At 34.1% G+C, this 27,755-nt stretch overlaps 1 protein-coding gene across 10 annotated transcripts in view; it reads left to right on the top strand.

Annotated features, from left to right (window-relative positions):
* Positions 1-27,755, top strand: part of CCSER1 (coiled-coil serine rich protein 1) — a 1,483,327-nt gene that overhangs the window by 319,318 nt on the left and 1,136,254 nt on the right. For all 10 annotated transcript variants that reach the window (XM_058295427.2, XM_058295480.1, XM_058295424.2 and 7 more), the window contains one exon: positions 7,218-7,338. In XM_058295427.2, the coding sequence (XP_058151410.1) occupies positions 7,218-7,338 (121 nt within the window). The remainder of the gene's footprint in view (positions 1-7,217; positions 7,339-27,755) is intronic.

The following is a 27,755-nucleotide window of genomic DNA, read 5'->3' as shown; positions in this document are numbered from 1 at the left end:
TGGTGATGTCCCTTCTGTTCAACTTTTTTGGAAAAGTTTGACCAAGATTGGTATTAGATCTTTATTTTAAGATTAATTAATTAATTGATCTCCTCCTCACCCCATTGTTTGGAGTTGCTGTCTGTTTGCTGTGTCCATTCACTGTGCACTCTCTGTGTTTGCTCATCATCTCTTAGAAGGCACTGGGAACTGAACCTGGGACCTCCTGGGTGGGAGAGAGGCATTCAATTGCTTGAGCCACCTTAGCTTCCTGATTTGTTATACCTCTCATTGTCTTTCCACTTTGTGTCTCTTTGTCACATCAATTTACTATGTCTGCCTATTGTGTTAGCTCACCTTCTCCAGGAAGTACCAGGAACTGACCTGAGACTTCCTGTGTGGTAGGTGGAAACCCAAACACTTGAGCCACATCAGCTTCCCTAGATCTTCTTTAAGTTATTTGTAGAATTAACCTGTGAAGCCATGTGGTTCTGGACTTTTCATTTTGGGGAGGTTTTTTGATGACTTTCAATTTCTTGTGATTAGTTTGCTGAGTTTTACTATTTCTTTTAAGGTCAGTAAGTTTTGTTTGTGTATTTCCAGAAATTTGTCCATTTCATTACTTTTGTTTAGTTTGTTGCCATACAGTTGTTCATAGTATTCTCTTATAATACTATTTATTTCTGCTGGATAAGTGGTATTTCACCCTTCTCAGTTTTATTACTTTGCTTTTTTTTTTTATTTTTGTTAATCTAGCTAAGGTTTTATCAATTTTGTTGATCTTCTCAAAGAACAAAATTTTATTTTTGTTGATTTTCCCTATTGTTTTTTTCCTCCATTTCATTTATTTTTGCTCTAGTCTTTATTATTTCTTTCTGCTAGCTTTGGGATTGGCTTGCTGTTCTTTTTTCTAATTCTCCAGGTGTGAAGTTAGGTCTTTGATTTTAGCTCTTTCCTTTTTTTAAGTATCAAGGCTATAAATTTGCCTCTCAGCACTGCCTTTGCTGTATCCCATAAATTTTGGTATATTGTGTTCTCATTTTCATTGCCTAGATATTTACCAATTTCTTCTGTAATTTCTTCTTTAACCCATTAAATATTTAAGTGTACATTGTTTGATCTATATATTTGTGAATATTTCCCTTTTTCTGCCTGTTATAAATTTCCATTTTAATTCCATTATGATCAGATAAAATACTTTGTATAATTTTGATGTTTTAAATTTATTGAGATTGGTGTCCCAACATACAGTCTATCCTGGAGAAAGACCCATAAGCACTTAAGAGGAAGGTATATCCTGCTGTTTTGGGGTGTAATGCTCTATAATTATTAGATCTAGTTCATTTATTGTGGTATTAAACATTTCAGTTTCTTTATTTATCTTCTGTCCAGATGTTCTATCTAATGCTGAGGGTGGAGTGTTGAAGACTCCAACTATTATTGCAGAGGCATTTATTTCTCCCTTCAGTTTTGCCAATGTGTGTCTGATGTATTTTTGGGTGCCCAAGTTAGGTTCATAAGTACTTATTATTGTTATCTTCTTATCGAATTTCCTTTTTATTAATATATCGTAACTTACTTCATCTCTTTTAGCCTGATTGTGACCTTGCCTCTATGGTGAGTCTCTTGTGGACAATAAATTGATGATGTGTATATTGTTTGTTTGTTTGTTTGTTTTCATCCATTCTGTCAGTCAATGTCTTTTAATTGGGGATTTTAATCCATTAACATTGTGTTACTGCTATAAAGGCATTACTTTGTCTATTTTATCCTTTGGCTCTCTCTTGTCATATGTTGATATTGTCTGTCTTTTAACCCTGTCAAATTCTCATACTTAAGTGTTTTTCATTTCTATACTCTTTTCCAGAGCTCTCTCCTTTGCCTTTTCCTGGCAGGCTGTACAATGAATGCCCTTTCATATCTCTTGTAGATTTGGTCTCTTGATAACATATTCTCTCAGTTTTTTTAAGTTTTAAAAAAAAAAAATTAAACTCACCTTAATTTTTGAAGGATAGTTTTGCCAGATAAATAATTCTTGCTGGCAGTTTTTCTTTTTCAGTACCTTAAATATACTTACCATTTCCTTCTTGCCATCATGGTTTTTGAAGAGAGATTGGCACTTAGCCTCATTAAGACTCCCTTATAAGTAATACATTGCTTTTCTCTTGCTGCTCTCAAAATCCTCTCTTTATCTTTGGCCTTTGGAAATCTGAATGGTAGATGTCTTGGAGTAGGCCTATTGAGATTTATTCTGTTTGGTATAAGGGTCAGAAAATTTTCAATCCGTATTTCCTTAAATATTCTTTCAAATCTTTTCCATTCTTTTTTCTTTCTGGGACACCTATAACATGCATGTTTGTGCATTCTGTATTGTCATTCCATTTTTGAGACCCTATTCAATTTTTTTGGGGGGGGTATTCTTTTCAATTTCAAATGTCCTATCTTCAAATTCACTATTTGTTATTCTGACATTTCAAATCTGCTGTTGTATGCCTCTAATGTATTTTTAATCTCATCCATTGTGCCTTTAATTCCCATAATATGTCACTTTTTTTTTTTTTGCAGGCTTTCAAACTGATTTTAATGCTCACACAGTGTCACTTTAATATCCTTTATATTTTAATCATATTTCCCTTCATCTCCTTAAGTTGATTAAGGAAGTTTATTTGAATATTGCTTATTAGTTTTCTTAAATCATGAGTCTCATCTAGATTCTTGGCTTGTTCCTGTGAGTGGGCCGTATCTTCCCATTTCTTGGAGTGGGTTGTTTCTTTTGTTGATACCTAGGCACCTGCTTATGTTTATGATTTTGTTCTATTGATCAATTTCTCCCTCTTGCCTATGGGTTTTATTTCATAGCTCTTCTTTGATTTTTAGTTAAATTTTTTCTAAAACCTTAATATTGCCCAGTTTAAGTAATCAAAACTGTGGCAAGGAGCTGCTAATGGAGCCCGACCAGGTCTGCCATGCCTGAGAAAGAATCAGGAGAGACCTGTCTGGTCTGTCTTCCTGCACTTCCATGGTTGGGCAGCAAATGGCACTTCTGGACAAACCCTTCCAGGGATATGAATCTTTCAATTTCCAATACCTCTTCTGATCTAGTGAATTATGATAGTTATATTCACCAAAGGGAAACCACCCTCAGCCTTCTGCTTCACCCTCCATCTTCCTTGGGAAGAATCTGTCATTTCCTTTCTCCATGGGCTCATCAGCTACAGTTTTTACGAGGTGATTTGCCTTGACAGTGGAAAATGAGCAGTGTTCTCAGCTGCAGGGGTATCAATTCACTGTTTTCCCTTTGGCATCTGTGTGTCAGCTCCCAGGTTCCTCCTGGAGGATGCATGCAGCACTTTCCTGGTCTGCAGAGGTCCTCAAAGTGGCTCCCTCAGACTAGTCTATGCCTTCTCTCCTATTTTGAAAGAGAGCTGCCTCTGTCTGAGCTACTCTGACACCACCTTGGGTCGCCTCTCCCACTTTCTTTTTTAAATCTTAGTCCCATAAGTCCTGATTCAATTGGCAACCGCAAACCATATGCTTTACATCTACAATTCTGTGATACTATTTCTTTCAGTTTCTGTTTCACAGAAGCTTCTCTTTGCAGAATTCTTAACCTCTTGTTATTAATTAAAACTTCTGGTAACTAGCCTTATTTCCAAATATCACAGATATTTTGGAAAAGTTTCATGTGCACTTGAAAGGAATATTCTCCTGTTGGGTCCATTGTTTTGTTCATGATAACTCTATGATTTTATGTAATCTAATCTCTAAAGTAATGATAATTTTATATCTCTAATGAATTTTGTCTCTTTGCCCTAAGAATTATTCAGAGCGGTGTGATAAATTATCTATTTTTCTTTTCATCCCTATCTTAAATTGCTTTATATATTTTGAATTTATTTTATTAAGTGATACAGTTTGTAGTTTTGGATAAATTTGTTCACTTCTTCTAAGGTATCAAATTAATGAGCATAAAATTGTTCATGAGATTTCCTTATCATCTTTTTAATGGCTCAAGGATCTGTTGTGATATTTCATCCCTGATATTGGTAATTTGTGTTTTCTCTCATTTTATCTTTGTCAGCCTATTTTATATTCCATTTTGAAAAATAATTTTTCTAATATTTATTTACCATTTTACTGAAATTTCAAAATGTATCCACTTATTATAGTTTAATGTCTGTAGAAACTGTGTTGGTTGTCTCCACTTTCAGTCCTGATATTGGTAATTTGTATCTCCTTTTGTTTTCCTTCATTAGCCTTAGCAGAGATCTATTAATTCTATTGGTCTTTAAAACTGATCAACATTTTTCTTTATTTTAAAAATTGTATATTTGTACGCTCTTTTGCCAATGTCTTCTCTCATCTTTATTATTGCCTCTATGTATGGGGAGGAGTTTTAGTCTTCTCTCATCTTTATTATTGCCTCTATCTATAATGAGGGGTTTTAACTTGTTGTTTATCCCCTTAGTTCTTGAAGTGACTACTTAGTTAATTGACTTTTGGTCTTCTTTTATGTTCAATTCAAATATCACATCCAGCATTACCAATTTTCATTTATTTGCTGTACTTTAATTTTTATAGGCCAATTCCTTCTTTAAGGAATCCGTTTTTATAAAACATCATATAGGTTTACCACTGAAAGGTAAGGAAGCAATACAACTACACACATTGCTGTCTGGCCTTGACCTGAGTGATAGATGCCAATCATTCACAGACTTTGAAAGAATGTCACTGATCATGAGGCGCATTTGTTGTTTATGTCATCATTTTTGGATCGAAGAACTAACAGTGAACTTTGTATTTTATGCAATTACTCACAGGTAATATATCATGCTAACTGAAATTGGACCATGCTTTGGATGATTGCTGGTGTTATTTAACTCTGGTATATTAATCAGCCGAAGGGGTGCTGATGCAAAGTACCAGAAATCTGTTGGCTTTTATTAAGGGTATTTATTTTGGGTAAAAGTTTACTGTTACAAGGACCTAAATAGCCCACCTCAAGGTACCATAAGAAGTACTTTCTGACCAAGTCAGTTGCCATGTGTCGAAACAAAATGGTGGGCGGTCTCTGTGGGGGTTCAGCCTTCTTCTCTCTCAGCTACAGGCTGGCATAGGGCTTGTTTCTTTCCCAGCTCAGCTGCAAACTATCAGGTGAATGGCTAGTCTCTTCCTAGGGCAACAGGATCGAAGTTCTCTCTGCTTGTCTATAGAGCTCTCTCTCTCTTCCTGTGTATCTTCTGTCTTGTTGAGTGAGTGCCTGTTTATATCAGCCCACCAAAGGGTGGGAGCTTCACCTGAGTTACACCTTACTGACATGGTCAAATCAAAACCCTAATCTTAACATAATTTAATCATAGACATCCCAGCTATTTCTAATATAAGTAGAAAGTATCACACCCAGAGAAACAGACAAGTTTACAAACATAATCCTTATTTTTGGGGAGATTCATAAATCTCAAATTGCCATATCTTGTAACTGAGATTTTTACATATCATAACCAGGTAAAGTCAGGATTGAAAATATATATATATATTCTATAATATATTATATACATAACTATATATGTGATAAGTTTCATTAGTCATCAGAAAACTATAAAGTTATAATGCGATGCCACTATGGACTTTTGGGAATAACTATGGTAGGCAAAATTCTAAGATGACCCACATGACCCAAGCCCTTGTATAAATCTCTCCAATGGGAATATGAAAGGACATCACAGCTGGAATTCTGTTACATTACAGAACAAAAGGGCTATTGCAGATGTAGTTTAGCTTACTAATTAGTTGATTTTGACTTAATCAAAAAGAAGATAATCTTGCATAATGTCATCACATGAGCCCTTTAAAAGTAGAATTTTGCTAGCTGGTAGCAGAAGAAGAAATAAGAAAAATTTGAAGCAGAAGAGGGATTTAAATGCAAGGGAGGTTCTCTTTGCTGAGATGGACGGGGTCAAGGGCCACCAACCTATAAGCAACCTCTAAGAGCCTAGAGTACTCTCTAACTAATAGCCAGCAAGATAAAGTAAACCTGAGTCCTTATCCTCAAGGTACTGAATTCTGCTAACAATCTGAATGAACCTAGAAGCAGATTCTTCCCCCTAGATGCTCTAGATTAATGTCTTGCCTGGTTGAGACCTTGACTATGGCTTTGTGATCCCTAAGCAGGAAATCCATTTAACCTGTCTGGACTTCTGACCTACAAAATTGTGAGATAATAAGTGGGTTTCATTTTAGACGGCTAAGTTTGTAGTGATTTAGAATATTAATACATATGCTAACAATTAAAAAGAAAAGAAAAAAAAAACACTGGCAAATCCAAGTGTAGATGAGAATTTGGAACAACAGAATTCTCATTCTGTTGATGAAAATGCAGATTGGTACCATCACAGAGGAAAAGTGTTTGGCAGTATCTACTAAAGCTGAACATAAAGCTTACAGTTATACCCAAGGAGCAATTCTAGTTTCTAGATATATTTCCAGGAGAAATCTATTTGTAAACTCAAAATAATGTACAAGCATATTTCTAGACATTTTGAAATTATCCCAAACTGGAAACAACTCAAGTGTCCATCACTGAAAGTATATATAAAATAAATTAATTGTGATCTACTCATACAATGGGAAGTTTTATAGTTGTAAGAATGAACAAAGTATTGCTACACATGGCTGAATCTTATAAATATATATTGAATGAAATAAGCCCACATGTAAAAGACTTCATATACAAGAGAGTATCATCCAACTTTGTAAAGGCCAAAAAGAGGAAAAACTAATTTATAGTAATATGTCTTAATAACGGATAAGTTTGGAACTTAGAATAGTGGTTGGTAAGGAGCACAACAGGGAGTTTTGGGGTGCTGGTAATGAACTATTGATTTTGGTGCTGATTAATTAGTAGTGCTCATTTTGAGAAGATTCTTTTAATTGTGCATGCATGATTTGTTTATTTTTTTGTGTGTGTTTATGTCATTCTTCAATAAAAATCTGTTTTGAAATAAAGGACTATAAAGTGTTGGCAACACATTTTTCACTGTGCAGCTTAAAGAAAGAAAAATTACCCAAGGTCAGGCAGAATTAGTGGAAAGCCTGGAAAATAATAATTAAGGATAATTTATTGAGAAGGTTTCAGTTGAATGATTTCTTTTATTTGCCTGAAAATAGTAAAGGAAACAGAATAAGTGAGACTAGTCAGTAAATAATTTTGACATTTACAATTGATTTTTTAAAAACAGTTTGCCGGGAGGATTCCTACCACTCTGTAGTCTCATGTGCGGCTGTAGTTCTCACTCCTATGGACTCGACAGTAGAAATGAAGAAGAAAGAAGAACCAAAATTTCCTGAGTCTTCCAAACAGTAAGTTATTCATTTAATTTTTCAGCTTCTTGAAAAGTTAATTAGGTAACTGATAAGAATTGTTTTGCTCAGATATTGTCATTTATAATGAATGTGTTAAAAAATTAGTATATTGAGAGAACAGAAATATATTTTGTACATTATTTTAAAATCAACCTATCATGAATTCCACATTGAATAACTTCCATGTCTCCTAAGGTTGTGTGTTTGAACTATATGCCATCCAAATTTTATTTTGTCACCTTATCTTAGGAACATGGGTAAGTATGCTGAAGCATTTGTCTTATTACTGTGATTGCTGTGATTATAGTTGTACCATTCCTGGATTGCTTTATTTTAATCATAGGTTTTAATGGTCTAAATTGTGAAGTTTTTATCCTAAAGTTAGTTTGCATTTTCTAAGGAAGAAAATTTATTATTTTAATTTTATTAAATTATTCCAAATTAAAACTTTACACAATTTAATATTTCCATATATTGTTGATTGAACAGTTCAATCTTTCATTTACGTTTAAATTTGATCTTATATTAAATAAATGGTAGACTTTTACTCTTATAATGCATAAAGCGTAATTAACTGATGGTAAAAAGATAAATGGACTTGAAATATTAAATAAAGAAGAATTATTACTAGTTATACGTTAAATAATTGAAAAGGAAAAACACAGTGATGGTTTTCCAGGAATATGGTGCCCATGTATGCTTTAAGGTCTCAGGTTGAAGATACAAATGTTGTCAAGGATTGATACTGACCACCATATGAACAAGGTGGGAGTTAACTTGAGGCACCTCTTGTTTTTTTTCTATTATATTATACTGTATCACAGTTGTTTGCATCTTGTTTGTTGTTTTACTGAACAATTAGCTCTGTGAAGATAGAGTTTTCTGGGACATACCGTTGTTTGACACTCTTTGTTAAACCGATTAGAAAATGCCTTAATATTACATCCAATAATGTTGAAATCAAAGGAGCAATGGACATATTTGCTAGCATGAAGAATGACGATGACCAGTAGTAATTCTCATTACAGAGAAAAGAAAAGCTTACCGAATCAGAAAGTAATGATTTTAATTCAGTTTAATATTATCTAAAAGTGAAAACAATTTAGTTGATCTTAATTAATTCTAATTTTTGTTTTCAAAAGCAATATTTTGTCTAATAGGAGAAAGATTATTTATCATATTTGCAACTGAATTATATTAGAAAACACAAATATATTTTCCTTCAGTAAGTGTGTGAGTTTACATTTGTTACCTATAGATTTGTAAGTTAGGTGTTAAATTGTTTTCAGTGATGTTTTAGTGATCTTGATATAAAATTGGTGAATAGTACTGTTTGCTTGCTTAAATTTCTTTCTAGTCTTTGGTTACTTCACGAATATTTATTCTTTTTTATTCTGATCTATCTATCTATCTATCTATCTATCTATCTATCTATCTATCTATCTACCTCTCTCTCTCTCTCTCTCTCTGTCTAAAATTAGATGGTTTGTTAACTGGCAGTCGTTTTTTTTTCCTTGTTACCTTTTATCCAGAATAAGGCTTTTGTATTTTCTGAATCTGTTTTCTTATTTAAATATTCTCCTTGGACAATATTGTTCATTCATACTGGGGAAGCAGAGATAATTGAACAAACGCAGGTTTTTTGTTTGTTTTGTTATGTTTTTATTTTCAGTCAGAGAGGCCTCAGATAAAACTTAACCCTACTTCATATTACGTGGGAATTGTGGACATTTTGTTTAACCTGTCTGAGTTTCACTCTCCTCACCTGTAGAGTGAGGTAATGTCACCACACTCATTGTATTATGTGAGATGATATTGAAATAAAATAAACTGCAAAAGTATTAGTTAAGTTGCTTCCTTACATAACTTCAACTATTAATGCATTACTGAGGACTTACAGATATAAATTTTCCATCCTCAAGGCTGTTTTGAATGGAATGTAATATTTAAAGTTGTTGACCAGACTTGTCTAACTGGGTGTCCTACCAGAATCTTATGTGAAGTATGTCCAAAACCAAATAAATGATCTTCTCAGACTCCCTTATACTATCTATTCTTTCTCACTTCCCTATTTATGTAAAGCTACCATCATTTTTCTTTATTAAGCAGACCTGAAATCTTGTATTTTTCTCCCTCTCATATCTCATGTCCAATCCGTTATTGCTTACATGATTGATGTTTCAATTGTATTCTTCTTAACATTTAAGTAGACCAAAAAGGCATATTCATCTCATATTTCTTATAATTTTCTAACATGTATCCTCAGTTGTAATCTTAATGAAGTCAGTTAGGGTCATGGTCATCTATGTGGTAGAGATTAAATATGCCTTGCAACCTCACACAGTTATTTTGAGAATTAAATGATAGGAGGGAATACATGGCAAGAACACAATGTAAATATAAAGATATAATGATTAATTCATAACTCTTGTTTGCCAATTAAAGAAGTCCCAATATCAACTAGTTAATTTCAGAAAAACAAAGAGACATAATAGCTACTGGTTCATGAAATTAACAAGACCAGGGGTAGAAATTTCAATTTTGTTGGCTATGGTCATCAAACAATATCATCAAGGGTCATTCTCTATCTCCATCTCTTTCTCTGCTTTTCTTTTCATTATTTACACTTTTAAGGAGTTTCCTCTTATAGTGATATTACTGCCCTCAGCAGCAAATAGGATGGATTTTTATCTTATCAACAACTATAGTGGAAAGAGATGGCTTCTCTTTTCCTATAATCAAAAAAAAAATGTCCAAGATATAGATGTCACTGGCTTTGACTAGGTTGACTTTTTTCATGTGACTGCCCTGAAGCAACATTTGTTTCTAGGATTAGGTGCATGACAAAATCTGAAGCAGAAGGTGAAGAGTTGAAAGAAAAAAAAAAACTGATGTTGATAAAAGAAGGTAGGGATGGATGCTAGAAAAACAAACAATGGATGTTCAGTATAGGTAGTATGGTGGCTTGGATCTGTGTACCCCAGAAAAACATGTTCTCAAACTAAATGCATTCTTGAGGGATGTGAACTCTTATAAACAGAACCTTTTGATGAGGTTGCTTCAGTTAAGGTATGGCCTACCTGAATCAGGACGGGTCTGAATCCTAATACTAATGGCCTAATAGGGAAGGCCACAGACAGAGAAGGCCACTGGGGAGAGCTCAGAAGCTGGAAGTCAATGAAACTGAGAAACCAGGAGAAACTGCCATGTGCATTGCCATGTGATAGAAATGCCAAAAATCAAGGATCACGAGCAGTCAGTCCCAGAAAACAATAGCCTTCTTGGAGAAAGCATCACCTTGATGATGCCTCAATTTTGGACTTCTTTTAGTCTCAAAACTGTGAACAAATAAGTTCCCATTGTTTAAGTCAACCTGTTGTATGGTATTTGCTTCAGCAGCCTGGAAACTAAAATAAACATATTATTGCCATTCATTTTCTAATTTACAATGTAGTCTTTGAAATTATAAATTAAAATACAATATTTGTGTCTTTCTTGTTTTAAGTTATTTTTCACCCATTTAATTTAATTTTATATAATTTTCCCTGTTGTGATGTTGAGAGACAGTATAAGTTTGTAGGTAGAAATCCAGATCTTTGGCAGTTCTTTTTTGAAAAACTTTAAACCATAGCTTTTTTTGTTTGTTTGTGTTTGTTCTTACTGTGGGAGTTATTTATCCACCTCATAACGCAATGCCTGAAATATAATAGGTAGGCAAGTAAATACAAGTTTTGAACTTTTTACAAATATATTATCTACATAGTCATTTCACATGTTTATATTTGAAGTTAGCAAGGCTCAGTATTATATTAGTTTTGTGTATTTTAGATATTCCACTAGGAATAATAGTAGTAAAATAATAACTCACCAATAAGAAACTCAAGTGTTAGAATGCTGTAAGTTTAGATATTGTCTTTGGATACTTAATATTTCTCTTAACTCATGATGGAAATATTTTAAAATACTTTCTTCCTTATAATTTTACAGGCTTCACATGATAAATTCTTAACTCATTGAGTCTTTGAAGTATAGAATGCATAAAGTTATCTAATTTAGTATTCAGCAAATTTCTTATAAGAGTAACTGGGATTATCTCAGATAAATGGAATTCGGAATAAGTAAGATTTTACATAAGAAAGAATATGTAAGATAATGTGTTTTTGAGGATCTTGTAATCTAGGTGAAGAAATAGAGTATGCACCTGAAGAAGTAAATCACAGCACAGGGAAAGCATATGCAATTTGTACAATGTGAAATACAGATTTTGGTTGCCTAGTGATAGTCTAATGTTGAGTAAGGTTTATTGATAAATCAACATGAACTTTTGAAAATACATTTCAGAATATGAGACTGGGAACATGTGGATATTTTTGGCAATGATTTTTATAAAGTATGTGACAATTAAAGAGGAACAATAAAATGTCTTAAATTTAACTCAAAATAAATAAAAGATATGCATATTAAAAATATTTGAATTTTAAGAAACATTTTCAGGTATCAAACTATTTTAGTTGCCTAGAATTCTTTCTTTTTACATGTGAATATAACCAGATAAACCTAGAATATTGGTCTTAATTATACTTCTATATTAGTGTATAATTACACTTTTACAAGGGTAGGGAATATTTTATAACAAATATTTGTATTATCTAATCAACATTTAGGCAGATGTTGGTTCTATTTAAATATTCTTATTTTAATAATTGGTTATTAAATATTATCATATATTTATCAGTTTCAAGACATTCAATAAGGAAAAATTAGGAATGAATGATGAGGATTAAATAAGGTAAATCCTTTTTGAGAATTATAGTGAAGAAGTAAGAGCTTTTCCTTTGTTGACATCCCTAACATTGATCTTAAATAAGGAACTAAAAGTGTGGATTTTACTCTACTTTTCAATTAGTCTAATATGTAGCTCAGAATACCATGGGAAGGCTAACCTCTCTAAAAAGAAGAAAAGTTGCAACCAAAAAGAAGTAAGCAGTTTTCAAATATTTGAACATAAGAATGTTGGGCTCAAAGCTTTTAATGTGTGATGGTTTAGAAATTTATAGAACCCCTGTATTAAAATTATGTCCAAATATTCAGCCACTCTCAGCATGTTACTCAAAACTACATTTCTCAAATCACAATTATGTGCAAAAGTGTACACAAAATTCAAACTGAAGAGAATAAAAGAATATAGCTTCTGTGACTGGTTTTGGGTTTTATTTTGTGCTTTGTTAGAAAGTGTTTATTGAAATGCATATAATCTGTTTGTACATACCATGGCTTGCTATTTGAAAATAAGAGATTTTATGGCCCAAAATTTAGAGGTGAAAGAAGGGGAGATTATGATATTAATTCTTCATCCATTTCCTTATCTTCTTTCATTTCATTATTTTATTTTATTTTAAATAGATGTATTTGAGCTTCCTACGACATTTGATACACTGTTTTAATTTGTGGAAATGTAGCATTTCCCAAACATGCTGCATTCACAGCAAGTTTCAAGGTCTCTTGTAACGCTTAATTTTGTTGACATGTAGATTCATTGAGCTTCTTCAGAGAGGGTACAAATGCTAACATTTACAACAGAAAGTCTCATTTTTTAAGAATGACTGAAACTAATCTATTTTATTCTTAGATGTTACTTAAGAACATTGCCATTTTAAAGCTTTATCAACTTTCTATTTATTTTTATTAGAATGGATAATATATGTTAAATTTGGAAAAGGTTAAATACTCTCTCTGATGTCATCTATAAAGTTGTTCTTAAATTCTCCTGCCCCACTACTTGCAGAGATCTGGTTATTAAATATTTACTGGTGACTGTAGGGAGACGATTTAGGTGACTGGTGACTGTTGCTTGGACTAAGGTGCTGGCATTGGAGATAGTGAAATCTGAAAAGAGAACTAAGTTTATACATACATTCATACAAATATTTATGTGTGTGGGTGTGTATATAAATGAATCTAGGCAAATTAAATATAGTTTCATCTAATAACTTATACTTTATTACAAAGCACTTCCAATATGAAAGAAGATAAAATATTATCCTTATTATGAATTGTAGTTGTGATGAAATAATGTAACTTCAAATGACAACCCTAACATATCATTTTGCATTAGTAATAGTTTATCACAGAGAATCCTGATATCCTCTTAATTTATATTGAGTATTATCAATGGAACTATATAAGTGGGGAACAAAAATATAAATGTACTTTTGGAAAAATTTCTTTCTGTATCATTGTCATTGATTTTCATTGAATGTGTATGTACATATATGTAAATTACACTTGTCTTTGATTCTTTACTAATAATTTTCCTTCTGTATTTAGCCTCTAGCTTGCATTCACCCTCCATCATTTAGTGCCTTAAAACTGTTACATTAAGAAAAATAAAATGAGAAACTGAGGCATGAATAGGACAGGTATAAGAGCACTACTACGAAATATGAAAGAGCTCCCTTCTCTGTGCATTTATTGCAAAATAAATGACACCTGCTTTAATGATTTTGATAAATCCAATATTAGAAACAGCTCTCTGAGGAGTTAAGTGATGCAATTACTCTCTGTAGCGTCATTGCTGAGCTGGGTGTCACCTCCACACCTTCCAAAGGAGGCGTAGGACCAGGGGAATGATAACTTCTAACCTCGAGTTTAGAGAAGGGTTTTCAAGAGAGTCGCTCAGAGAGTTTCAAAATGTGTCCCCTGCAGTTGGAAACATGAAGGACGGATGCACTGAAATGGACTATGAACCGGAGTCTGATGCCTGCCCAAAATATCTAGAAGGTGACGGTGGGCTGGCCGGCTCTAAAAACAGTACCATGTTAAACGCCCATAGCTGGGTCAGGAAAGGAGGACCCCATGTTTTCTGTGAACTGTCTGGCGGATGAGTAGACCGGTGGAGAGAGAAGGATGCCCATTTACCCAGGCAAAGGGAACTTCAGGAGAGTGGCCCAGTAGGAAATCTCTGAAAAGGCCACTTAGATGCTTATTTGCTAGGACCTAATGCCAAGCAATAGCTCCTTACCACTCCACCAAGTGCCTCTTCTCTCCAGTTTTCACTCTGCTGTCAGCAGTACATTTACTGTGAAGCTGAGGAGGCTGAAACTTCTAGGTCAAATTGCACTTGGGCCCCTCCCAAGGCTCTGGGAAGGGTACTGGTACTTCCTGTTATTACTTATGTACTATATTTTCTTTGAAAGACCCCAGTCCTCACAAACCTGGATCTGCCCCTTAGTACCACTGCCCTTAAATCTAACAGACCAGGACCCTTGCCCTGGGGGTTCTGCACTTGGGAAAGCTACAAAGGGTCCTTTTCCAAGCTTGCCTTTTCCTCAACTCAAGGGGTCCACAGAGTCAAGGGTTCCTACTCACTAATAGCCTACTCCTCCTTCACCCACCTTGCTTGAAATTCCCTGCTTAAGTGGCTCTGGTTCCTCCCCCCCTCTTAGTTACAACCCCTAGCTTGTGGGGCTGCAGAGGGGCAGGTGATCACAGGGAGGGTTAGACACAGCTCAGAAGGGCAGCTGAGGCAATAGTCTTACACCTGCCAGACCCTGACTGTGAGAAATAAGCCAAGTGTGGGAAGGAAAGGTGGGCAGTGCAGACTAGGTGATGGCTCAGTTAGGCTACATCAAGTGATATCACTTGTGAGAAGATTGCATTTATTCTTCTGTGTTTCACAGTATCTTGTATTCACCTTATAAGAAGATAGTCTCATTCATTACTTTATTAAGTTAAAAATAAAGACTAAGGTTGACTGTTTTTAGACTTCATGTGCTACTCAATAGCCAGAGTTTTAAAAAAACTCTCCAGAGAAACTGCTCTCCTTAATTGACAGTATTGTTATTTTATCCATGTGCTGTTTATTGCTCCTTAGTGAGTTGCAATATTTGGTCCCTCATGCAGTCAATCTGTCAAGTCAAGAAATCCTATTGTAACATTTGCATCTGGTTTGACAATCCTTCTTTGCACACTGAACACACAAATGCTATTTTTCAGATGAGTTGGGACAACCCAATAAGATGATTGAAGTGTTTCAGTTCACTGGTGCAATACAGTGCCACTGAACTCTTTACAGTGTAATATAAAAACAAATTTTTCAGATCACTGAAAAACGCTGCAAGTGCATCACCATTATTGTTAAAGTAGCTCTTAGGCACAGATAAAAGGAAAGCTGCCAAGTCTCAACTGCCCCTGCTGACATCATCCCATGGAAAAAAATCTGTTTTCAGATAAGTGAAATATTTTATTTTAATTTGTCCTATAATTCAAATACTAGCATATTTTCTCTAATAGTTCTATCAATAAATGCTATATTTTCCAATATTAATTGCCTCATTTCTCCCTCCAGGGGAGATAGCAAAGACTAGTAAAATGAACATGAACTTTGACATATCTTCTCCATGTAGCTGGATGACATGAAAAAGTTATTAATTTTATTAAAATCAAATTTTCTCATCTATAAAATAAGGAAAATAGCATCTGCTTTATTTGGTTGTTTTAAGTACCAATATTTAAATGTAAAATATGCAGAATTAATAGTTTGGCACATATTAGAAAAACAATAAAAGGTACCTGATTTAATATCTCTTGTGTGAGAAAGTTGAAGATGAGATTAAAGGAGAAAGGTCTATAAAATACATAATTTAGATAATTATGCTCTATGACATGAATGACTTTAGCTATTCCCTCAAAATTTTCAACTTACAATACGTGATTATCTTTCCTTCTTTTTGGGAAGTGTTATCTTTTTTTCAACTGCTAGATTGAGTTCTTTTTAGAGAAAATATTGCCTGATTTTTTTATCTCCTGTAACAGATAGGATAATAATAATTCATAGGTGCTCAGTAAATACTTGAAAATTGATTGTTTTGAGATAAATGCATTATCTTTAGTTTAAAAGGGAGCACCTATCATCAATATATAGAATTAAAAATAAAATTAGGTTTTATTAATACATAGCCACTGTTAATATTTCAACATTAACATGCTCAATAGTTGAATAACTAACATTTAAAGATGTCACATGAAATTCAAGCAGTTGTAGAATATTTAATTTTTGTTGTAATATTGCATAGATTAGATCTCTTCTGAAAGTGAGAAACAGGTTAGCAATACTTGGTAAATTACTCATGCTTATGCAAGTTTCCTTGTGTGTGAAATTGTGAACTAAGACCTAATATCTAGAGCTTTTGAGGAATTAATACAGTAATTCATATGAATCAGCTGGTACAATACTTACACATTGTAGGCAGCCAGTTTTTTATTATATACTATATTTTAAAAAATGAATTTGTAACTCTTAATTAAAGGCAACCAAACAGTAATTTTGTCATCCTAGGTTGAAAAGAAAAATCTCTGATCTAGGGGTCTGGAAATTTGACTGCCAACTTTGGGAATAGGCAAGTCTCTGTTTTCTGAACCAGAGGCCTGTAAACAAACATTAGCAACATAATCCTCACAGAATAATTCTATGGAGTAAAAGTCCAAGAGAGCAAGTAGTAAAATATGAAGGAGTCTAACTTCTTAGCTTTGTACAGGAATTGGTAACAAACATTCACTGATATTCTCAACTCTCTTTGAATTAAAGGTTCTTTATGATTAATGAAAACAATAAATCTACTTGTAGACTAATTGACTCTTGAGGTGCTATCTTTGAATACCTCTATCATAGTACTTATTAGACATAATTAAAATTGCCTGTTTTCTTCACTGACTCTCATCAGAGAGTAAAGGGCCGATGTTTATCAGAGAGTAAAGGGCAGATGTTTGCTTAAAATCTCTGTGCTTAGCACAAAATTGTGTACATTTTAGGCAGTAGATTGTTATTTGTTGAATTTACAAATATATTGTTTAAAATAATTTTTTATTCAGTAGCATTTATATAGCTCACATTGTGAGTCAGGCACCAAATATTAACTCATTTACTTCTCATAACTACCTTATAAGTTTGTTGTTATTATCACACTCATGTTACATTTGAGGAAACTGTGGCACACAGAGATTAAGTAACTCTTCCTAGATGACCTTTACAAAGAAAATCAACTGTACTTTCTTTTTAGTTACTTAAATTATTAAATTTTGAACGAGATTCACTATGCAATCATTCTCTTTTTCCCATATTCAATTCTTTTTATAAACTCTTAGAATCTAGAAAATACAGATGTCATTATAAACCAATAATGCTAAAGATGGTTAGCATTTGCAAATCCACAGAATAAATGAAAGCATTTAAGTGACAAAATTCTTTGCTGTTGATTATCACAATCAATCAGTACCTCTTCATTTATGCATACATTTCTCCTCAAATGAGCCAGGGACAAAAGGAAAACTTTTTTTAATGCTGCTGGCCTAGTTAATGTTATTCATTTTACTAGCTAATTTTCCTGTTTCTGTTGCTATTAGTTTCTATTTTTGTATATTTCTTTGGAAAATAATTTCCTTTAAGATCATGTCTAAGGCTGAAATTACACATTTTGTCAAATAATAAAGAGAGATATATGACTTTAGAGAGAAAAAGATGGACAAAAGAAATGAGGTTTTTCTCCCCAACCAATTTGCCCATTTCAAATGTCACATGTTTTATCACATACTATAATTACATATGTATCATTAAGTTACTTTTACATTTTTATCGTATTCAGCTTCACATTTTCTCTGTAATTTGGGACCAAAATGTCCTGAGTGGTTATGTGTGGATTAAAAGCCAGAATGAAGACATACATGGAAGATAGGCACAACATTAGATTAAGGTATATGGATGAATTTTATTAAAACAACTGTGTTGTTTCCCTATCTTTTCTGTAAAATGAAGCATTTCAGATAAATATTTTTAAAGTCCCATAATCTCTTAACCTGGTGTTCTAAATTACTGTTTGTACATTTCTTTGTGCTCTGTAATTTTCAAAACTTTTGTTAACATAAGCAAGAAGCATTGATCATTTGCCATCTTAAAATGATTTTAGATTTTAAAATATTTTTGTGCTGTAGAACCTATTCTACTATGTTTATCTCAAGCTATAAATTCTAGTGATTTCCATCTGAAAGTTGCCAAATTCCAGATGTAAATTTAAATATTTTTCTTCTCTTAATAGCATATCATGTTTCAACACATTAGTTTTCTCACTTTGTCCCATTATAAATCAATGTACTGAATAATGTCAAAGACTAAAAGTGTGCCTGCTGAAAGTCAATGTTAGAATGATGAGAGTCACAGAATTATATGTTGTTACCTTTTTCCCCATGGAGGTATTATTTCTATTGCATTATAAATAACTATGGACATAATCTCATACTTGATGATCAGATACTTTGAATATAGGTATATATAGAGATGACAAATAAATCATTTTTTTCTTTGTTTTATTTTTTGCCACTTGATAGTCATATTTTAAAAGAATTATAGTTTTAGCTAAAAAAATCGAAGCTGAAAATTATTGATATATATTGAACTGTGCACGCATGCTTTATAATTTAATTGGGATAAGAAATGAGGTAGAAAGCATTTAAAAATGCATGAATGTTTATTTCAGAAAATTGATAGTATTGGAAAAATATAATGGGAAGCAGCTGGCTAAAATTAGAGACAGCAATTTTATGACTTAAATTTAATGTAGTTTCTCTATATTCACGTTAATTACCTTACTGTTTAAAAAAATTTTATGTGATAAATGGCTACCACTGAAATCTAAAACTGAACACTTGATTAAGTTTTATGATCATAAGATTAATGTGCCATGAAGAAATATTTTTCACCTTACTTAAGAAAAAAATAAGAACTGAATTGTGAAATCTACTGTACTAATATCCCAATTATATACCAAACACGTAACTGAAGTGAAAGGAAAAAAAAATATTAGAACCTATTTAATTCTCTCTGCAAGAAATTGGAAATGATTTATTTCACTCAGTTGCTCCATGTTTGGGACTAGACAAGTGGCAAGATCTTTATCTTTCAAACAAGACTGAAAATGCTTTAAATGGCTTTTGATGACAAAGATGCGGCCCTAAAGAGCAGTCTTTTTTTTTTAAGATTTATTTATTTATTTATCTCTCTCCTCTTCCCCCCTTCCCCACCTGGGTTGTCTGTTCTCTGTGTCTATTTGCTGCGTCGTCTTTGTCCGCTTCTGTTATTGTTAGTGGCATGGGAATCTGTGTTTCTTTTTGTTGCATCATCTTGTTGTGTCAGCCCTCACTGTGTGTGGCACCATTCCTGGGCAGGCCACACTTTCTTTTGTGCTGGGCGGCTCTCCTTACGGGGCGCATTCCTTGTGAGTGGGGCTCCCCTACGCGGGGGGATGGGGGCGGGGGGGCACGCCTGGGGGGGGGCACCCTGTGTGGCACGGCACTCCTTGCGTGCATCAGCACTGTGCATGGGCCAGCTGCACATGGGTCAAGGAGGCCAGGGCTTTGGACCACAGAACTCCCATGTGGTAGACGGACGCCCTAACCACTGGGCCAAGTCTTCCGCCTAAAGAGCATTCTAAACTGCAGTGCACCATAGGGAGTGAACTGAGAGCAAAATGGAAGTAAAAATTAAAATAAATTTACTGCCAGTTTATATTGAATGCACTTCTTTCTAGCAAACTCTATTCAGGCACTTGGTTGAATTGAAAGACCAGTTCATGGAGCTTGCTCTAGGTTGTACCAGAAAGCACAAAGTTTGGTTCTAGATCAACTTTTCTGTCTTTCCACAATGAGGAAAATGGATGGCCTCTTGTGCTAGGAAATTACTATGTTTCAAGCGGGCAGGGATGTTCATATGTATTTCCACAATAATAAATGTTCTTTTTAGATTATGAAATATATTCAACTCAAAAAGATATTAAGGACCATTTCTCTAAAGATAAACAAATGGCCCAAAAAGCATATGAAAAAGTGCTCAACATCATTAATTATTAGGAAAATGCAAATCAAGACCACAATGAGGTACCACTGCATACTCAGTAGAATGGCTATTATTAAAAACAACAACAACATGGAAAAAAGCTATTATTCCAGTCTGCCAAAGGGGTGCCAATACAAAGTACCAGAAATCTGTCGACTTTTATAAAGAATATTTATTTGGGGTCAAAGCTTACAGTTATAAGGCTGTAAAAAGTCCAACTCAATATTTTTCTCACAAAGTCAGTTGCCACGTGTTAAAGCAGGATGGTTGCTGATTTCTGCCAGGTTTCAGCCTTCCCCTCTTGAGGGGATATCTTATGGATATCAGCTTCAAGCTGGCATAGGGCTTGTCTCTCATGGGTTCCTAAATCAATCTCGACTCTACTCCCAAAGTCACCTGTAAACTACCAGGCAAATGGCCCATTAATCTCCAGGGCTTTACCTGTTTGACCCTTCTACTTTCTGTCACATGGCAGGATCAAAAATGAAAAGTTCTTTCCTCTGTGAGTCTTCTTGAGTATCTGTTTATATCAGACTTTGCAAGAGGATGGGGACTATACCTGAGTCATCTTATTGACTTAGTCAAATTTAAAAGCCTTAATCTTAACAGGTAATCTAAATCAAAGACATCTCAGCTGAATTTAATGCAATCAAAGGATGTCACACCCAAAAGAATAGATTGGTTTACAAATACTATCTTCCTCTTTTTGGGATTCTTAAATAATTTCAAACTTCCACGTAAGTGTTGGCGGGAATGTGGAGAAATTAGAACTCTTGTACATTGCTGGTGGGAACATAGAGTGGTGCAGCCATTATGGATGACAGCTTGGGAGTTTCTTGAAAAGTTAAACATAGAATTGCTAGATAGCCCCACATTTCCATTCCTAAATATATAGCCAAAATAATTGAAAATAGGTATTCAACCATACACGTGTTCATAGCAGCAGTATTCACAATAAGCAACAGGTGGAAAAAACCCAATGTCTATCTACAGATGAATGGATAAACTAATTGTGGTATATACATGCAATGGAATATTATTCAGCAATACAAAGGAAAGGTGTATTGATACATGCTAGAATGTGAATGAATCTCAAAAACATACTAAGTGAAAGAAGCATAATGTATGATTCCATTTATATCAAATTTTCAGAATAGATAAATCCATAGAGACAGAACAAAGATTACAGGTTGCCAGGGGCTGGGGGAAAAGGGGAATAGGGAACAATTGCTTAATGAGTATTGGTTTTCTTTGGAGGTGATGGAATTGTTTTAGAAGTAGGTAGAGGTAGTGATTGTCCAACACCCTGAATATACTAAATGCCACTGAATCATCCCCTTTAAATGGTTAATTTTATGATATGTAAAATTTATCTCAATAAAAGTACTTCCCCCAAATTACAGATTCACAGAAATTTAGAAAATAAATTTATTAGAAAAAGTATTTCATATTTTTACGCTATACATATTTTGTATATCTGTGCTTGTTTTGTGCCAAAAGAAAGAATGCTATTTTCAAAATAGTGGGTGTGTATATTTCTAAATTAGTTACTCATTTGGCACAAAATTGACTCATTGGTTTGATTTCACGATTCAGAGATAGAATTTAATTTGTTAAACCCATAAATATTAAGTATTGATCTCTCTATTCAAATACAAAAATATCACCAAAAAATCTTGATAAATTTTTAATATTAAAATGACATTTTATTAAAATTATGTATCAATAATGATACTTAATCAGTGTTATGGTGCATTTTATCATAAACTATTATTTCTACTTTTCACATGTAGCAATATTACCTTACAATAATAACAAAATTTTTTAAAAAGTCAAAATCAACCAGTGAGATACATACTATAATCTGGAAGCAGCAATTTATCAAGCATAAAATATTTTTCTAAATTATTTCAAAATATTACTTTGCCGTTTAAATTGGCAAAAATGATAACAAAGATAAAGTAATTATTCATGTGAAACCGAATGACTGTTTATGTTTGATAGATCAAAAACTTGTAGAGGAAGTTTAATATACATGCTCATGGAAAGCATAAGTAAAAGTAAAGCAGGAATGTGCTGTTTTCCACACTGCTTACTCCCTAAACCTGAAGGGAGTTTTCTTGATAGGCTTCAAGACATTATCTTCAGGTCAGAACCAGCTAACATTTTTATGATTGCCTTGAATAATATATGAAGCTCCCTTTTAAAAAGTTTGAATGACCCTTAGAAAGATACTTTATATGTTGGAACTGAACATCCAAATTCCATCTATCAAAAACTAGTGCTGAGCTTGTGGTGTACACCAAAGGAATGCTTAAACACATAAATTTCTGGAGCTTATCCTAGGAGATGTATATTTTCGAAAACCCAGTCATTCTAATCCTGTGGCTAGACTATTTATCTCTCCTTGAGTGTCTCATAAGCATCACAAACTCAGCATGGCAAATTGTGAACTTCCTGTCTTCCGTCAATCCCACCATGCTTCAATAAATAAGGCAAAGATATTTGTCTAGGACCTGTTTTCTTTAAAGTGTTATCTCTCTCACCGTATGATTTTACTGTCCTGTAATTGTTCATGCCTGAAATTTGGAACTCTTCTGATATCAAGTCTGTCCATTAGGGTCTCTTTAGATGCCTTGCTCTCACATCCCCAACTTTCCCAGCCTATCTCAGTAACCTCCAAAGTGATTTTATTAGTCAGCCAAAGGGGTGCTGATGCAAAACACCAGAAATCTGCTGGGCATTATAAAGGGTATTTATTTGGGGTAGGAGCTTACAGTTACCAGGCCATAAAGCATAAGTTACTTCCCTCTCCAAAGTCTATTTCCACATGTTGGAGCAAGATGTGTGCCGACGTTTACGAGGGTTCCGACTTTCAGGGTTCCTCTGGGCTCAGCTCCTCTCTTTCCTCCACAAAGTCGATTGTAGACTGTGAGGCTCTCTAGGTTTTGCCTCTCTCCACAAGGTCAGCTATAGACTATCAGGCGAACAGCTCTGTCTCTTTCCTGGGGGCTCCAGCTTAAGGCTTCACATCAAACTCCAACATCCAAAGTCCAACATCAGAAACCCTCAACTCTGTTCTTTGTCATGCCTTTTATCTGTGAGTCCCTACCCACCAATCATAACTAAATCATGCCCAGGTACAGATCAGATTACAGACATAATCCAGTATCTATTTTTGAAATTCATCAATAATATCAAACTGCTACAGAGACATTCCACATTTATTCTTGTCCCTCCTTTACTTTAGCCTTTATGACTCAGAGAGAATTTCGAAACTGAAGTCTACTCAAAACTATAACCCTTAAAGTATAGTTAATTTTTTAACCTATACTTTGGTGCTTGAAATATCAATCTCCCTTCCACCTATTCTTTTGGCCTCTTACGGGCCAGTTCCTTCTGTTTCTTCCCTAACAGACTTTCAGACACGTACTACTTCCTTTTAATCAGGGCTTCAATACATCTCATTTTCTTTGCATGGGGTGTTCTTAAAGGTAACTTCTTAAGTACCTTTATACCTTATATGAATTTATATTTTATATGGATAACTTTTTATTTTAAAGGTAACTTCTTAAGTAAAAGGGTCTCATGTAGTTTCATTACATTTTGTAATTTTCCTTTCAAGTATTTACCAAAGAAAAGAACATTTCAAAATGTTACCTAATCTTTAATTGTGGATATCCATAAGGCATCAGTTCCTTAAGTCACACTTTTTCTTTAGGATCCAAATAAAAAGTCAAGGACCTTAATCCTAAGAACTGTATTCAATATAATAATTCTCACCCCACTCCGAAATATCAGAAAAATATTCCTTTCCTTTCCTCCTGGTTGTCCTTTCCTATACTTTTCTCTTTTCCCCTGGTTCTTGATCTCCCTCAGCTACATCCTAGCCTCCTATAAACATTAGTGTCCTGACATCAGTGCCCTAAATTTCCCAGATTATTCGTCAAATAAACGATTTCTCTCCTGCTATCTTTTTCCTAAGTATTCTTCCTATCAAGATCTTTCTCCACTTCTCACTCTCAACCCATGTATGCTTTTCAGTCATTCCAAAATTGATCCTTGAAAGTACATTATGGGAAATAATATTTGTTGTTTACATGAACAGTTTTCATCTTCTTTCTTACAACAGATCTTTTCTATTTTTGGATCAGCAATGAGTGTGCCAGAGGTGATGAATTATGTCTGGCCTAATTTTTAGCTGGTCATGACAATCCCATTCATCTTTTTTAGGCTTTGGCCTTAGATGGATGTATGTCCCAGTTATAGGCAATGAAACATAATGAGAAGTCTGCCAAGGGCTTCTGAGAAAGGTTCTCCTCTTCACACAGAGATAAAGGCCTCGAATTTTGTCCCCTTGTCTCTCTTCCTGCTTTGAGGCTAGCGTGCTTGGACGTACAGCACCCATCCTGATACTGAAAGACTACATTTGTGGAGGTAAAGCATAAGCAGAGACAGATATGAAACCAGCCTTTAATTTCTGGACTTTATGCTAGGTGTGTATAATACATGTCCTTATCTTTTAAGGCATTTTTATAGGATATTCTGTTATTATACATCCTAACTGACACACCCAGAATTCTTATTTTTTCTTAAACAGCACAAATTCGTTTTTTGTCTTCAATTGTCCCATTTCTCATCCCCATCCCCCCAAAAATCCCCTGAACTAAAAGGGCATTTACTTCTGAGATTTCTTCTCTCAGAATTTCAATGTACAGCAGTTATTTTCTCCCTTTATAGTTTTATTTTGCATTTTAAAATTGCTTCTTCAAGATGATGATGATGAACAACGACCATCCCAAGGAACAGAGAAAGTCTACAACTGTAAGAAAGATAGTCCCCCATCTGTCCCATGGGCTCTAAGCTCCCTCTCAATTAGAGGTGGAGTGAGCATCACTATCCCAGCTTCTTCAGGACTGGGGAATGATTGTTGGACTAGAGTAGACTTATGGTTATTCTTCTTTAGACTTATTGTGATTCTAGCAATGGAAGAACTTTTATCATTGATGTGGAGGCAGTGTCTGACAGAGGTTCTTAGGAGAGGGAGAGGGAAAAATAGGTGTAATATAGGGGCATTTTGGGGACTTAGGTATTGTCCTGAGTGACATTTCAATGACGGATAAAGGCCATTATATATCTTGTCATATCTTACAAAATTGTGAGGGAAAGAGTTTAAACTATAATGTAAACTATACCCTGGCAATGCTCCAATATGGGTTCATCAATTGTAACTAATATATCACACACAGGATGTTAATGTAGGAAAGTGTGGGAGGGGTAGTGAGTGGGGCATATGGGAATCCCCTACATTTTCTATGTAACATCTTTATAATCTAAGTATCTTTAAAAACATTTAAAAGTATATTTAAAATAAATAAAATTACTTGTTCATATTTCTCACATAAGATTTTAAGTTTGATGAAGGCAGGCACTCTTTTCCTTGTACACCAATTCATTGAAGGTCTTACCATGGTGCCAGATTTATGGTAGGGGATCTCAGTAAGTATTATGGAAAAAATGGCTAAAAGCATGAATATCTAATATGGTATTATATGGGCTATAGTGGAGATGTCATCACAGGTAGTGGAAAGATTTCACAGAAGGAGCAATATTTGTACAGTCTTGAAGTTAGAGTTTACTACACAGAAAAAAATGGGGAAATATACGCCTTTAGAGATAGTAAGCTCACTGTCTGAACCACCATTTGTTAGGAATATTTTAGAGGAATTTTAACTTTTAAGATGAGTGGCTGGACTACTCATTTATGTCCTCTCTAGTCTAAGATTTCAAATACAGGTCCATATATCAGAAGATAATATGTTGAAGAAAAAATCCTCTGAATGTGAATTTCAGGAACAAATTTTTGTAAGAATTGTGTAAAAAGGTTTAAATAACTGAAACATGCAACAACATGAAAATATTTTATCTTATGCTTTGAAACATTGAGCTTATAAATGCAAATATGTACTCCTTCTTGAATTAGTCAAATATTAATTTTGTGAAGGTATTCAGTTTTGAACAAAAGAAAGCAATATTCCTTTAAGATGAAGATATGATGTCCTTCAGTTGTATAATGATGTTAAAGAGAGTCAGTTAATAAAAATATACAGGATTTTGTTTTCTTTCCCAAAAGTCTTTTAGAATCATTGATTGCATTATCCAGTACCTTATGTTGAGAAGGTGTGGAGGGGTGTGGAGGAGAGAGTTTTTGAGGGAGAATTAATTTTACAAGTAGTCAGTTCACTAATGTATATTTTTGTATGAAAAAATTCTCTGTATGATAAATTTTACTTCACTATACAGTATCATAAATATGTCCAGACTTGGTTAGTAAATACTAGGTTAATGGGAATGCCATGCATTTTATTGTATCCTGGAATTAATAATTAATGATAGTGGTAGGTAATTCTCCAAATCCACGATTAACTTATTCTCTGTTAACTAAAGGTATTGTTTTTATTTTTATCTTTTTCAAGGAGCATACTCTCTTGATTCATATTTCATTATAGTATACAGTGTCATTAACATCAGTGTACTGGAGGAAGAAAGAAGAAAAAGAGAAAACATTTCCATATAGAAAAATGGAATATATGATCTTTAGTATTAAAAATTAATTCCAATATCTTGTATCTCAATTTTATAAGTGGAAACCTTCTTATTTTGAAGTGCTAGTTAGAGCTGGGGTGCTATTTGAGATGTGCCCATTTTAATGCAAGTTGAGGAAATATATTGGGATAGTGCTAAAAAGCTTGGTCTGCAGTCAGCATTCTTGTATTACCAATTGACAGTTGGCTAGTCTTGGGCAAGTGGGGAATTGTTAAGAGCTTGGACTTTGCTTTTGTATTCATGCTTGTCTCTTGAAATTTTGGTGATTTGATCAAACACATACAGTCTTTTAATCTGAGATTTATATAATTGAGAATATAAGCCTAAATTTTAGACTCTTGGAGTGATTTAAAAAAAACGGCTGCAAAGTATAGAGTATACAGTTATTGTTCAATGAAAGGTAGCTAGGATTTTTATTGATGACTATCTGCTTCCTTCAAATAGTGTCAAAATAAATTTCTGCCATTAAAGCAACTCCCACACTTGAGCACATGGTCTCAACTTCAGCATACTTTTAAGACAGTTTCTGCCATAGGTATGAAATAATAAATCTCTATCCTGGGTGAGATAGCTGTTGGTTCAGAATAAAACAGTGTTCAAGCTCATAGTACAGCTCTGTTGACATCTAGATTCCTTGCCTTGACTCCCCCCCGCCCCCCGCCCCAAGTATCCTAATACACTCTTTTTTCCTACTTTGTTAAAGCGGTTGTGGATTTCAGGACAATCATATATGAAATACAGGGTAACCATATACCCCCTTTATTAGCCAGGGTTCTCTAGGGAGACAGAATCAACAAGAGATATCTGTCAATACTAAGAGATTTTGTCATTGTGTCTCATGTGACCATGGGGATGCACACGTCCAGGTCCTGTAGGCAGGCTGCAACCAGGGGCTTCGATGAAAGTCCAGTGAAGGCCCTTGATA

The sequence above is a fragment of the Dasypus novemcinctus genome, chromosome 1 (genome assembly GCF_030445035.2).
Source record: "Dasypus novemcinctus isolate mDasNov1 chromosome 1, mDasNov1.1.hap2, whole genome shotgun sequence".
NCBI classification, from domain to species: domain Eukaryota; kingdom Metazoa; phylum Chordata; class Mammalia; order Cingulata; family Dasypodidae; genus Dasypus; species Dasypus novemcinctus.
This window is presented reverse-complemented; position numbering and strand designations above follow the sequence as displayed.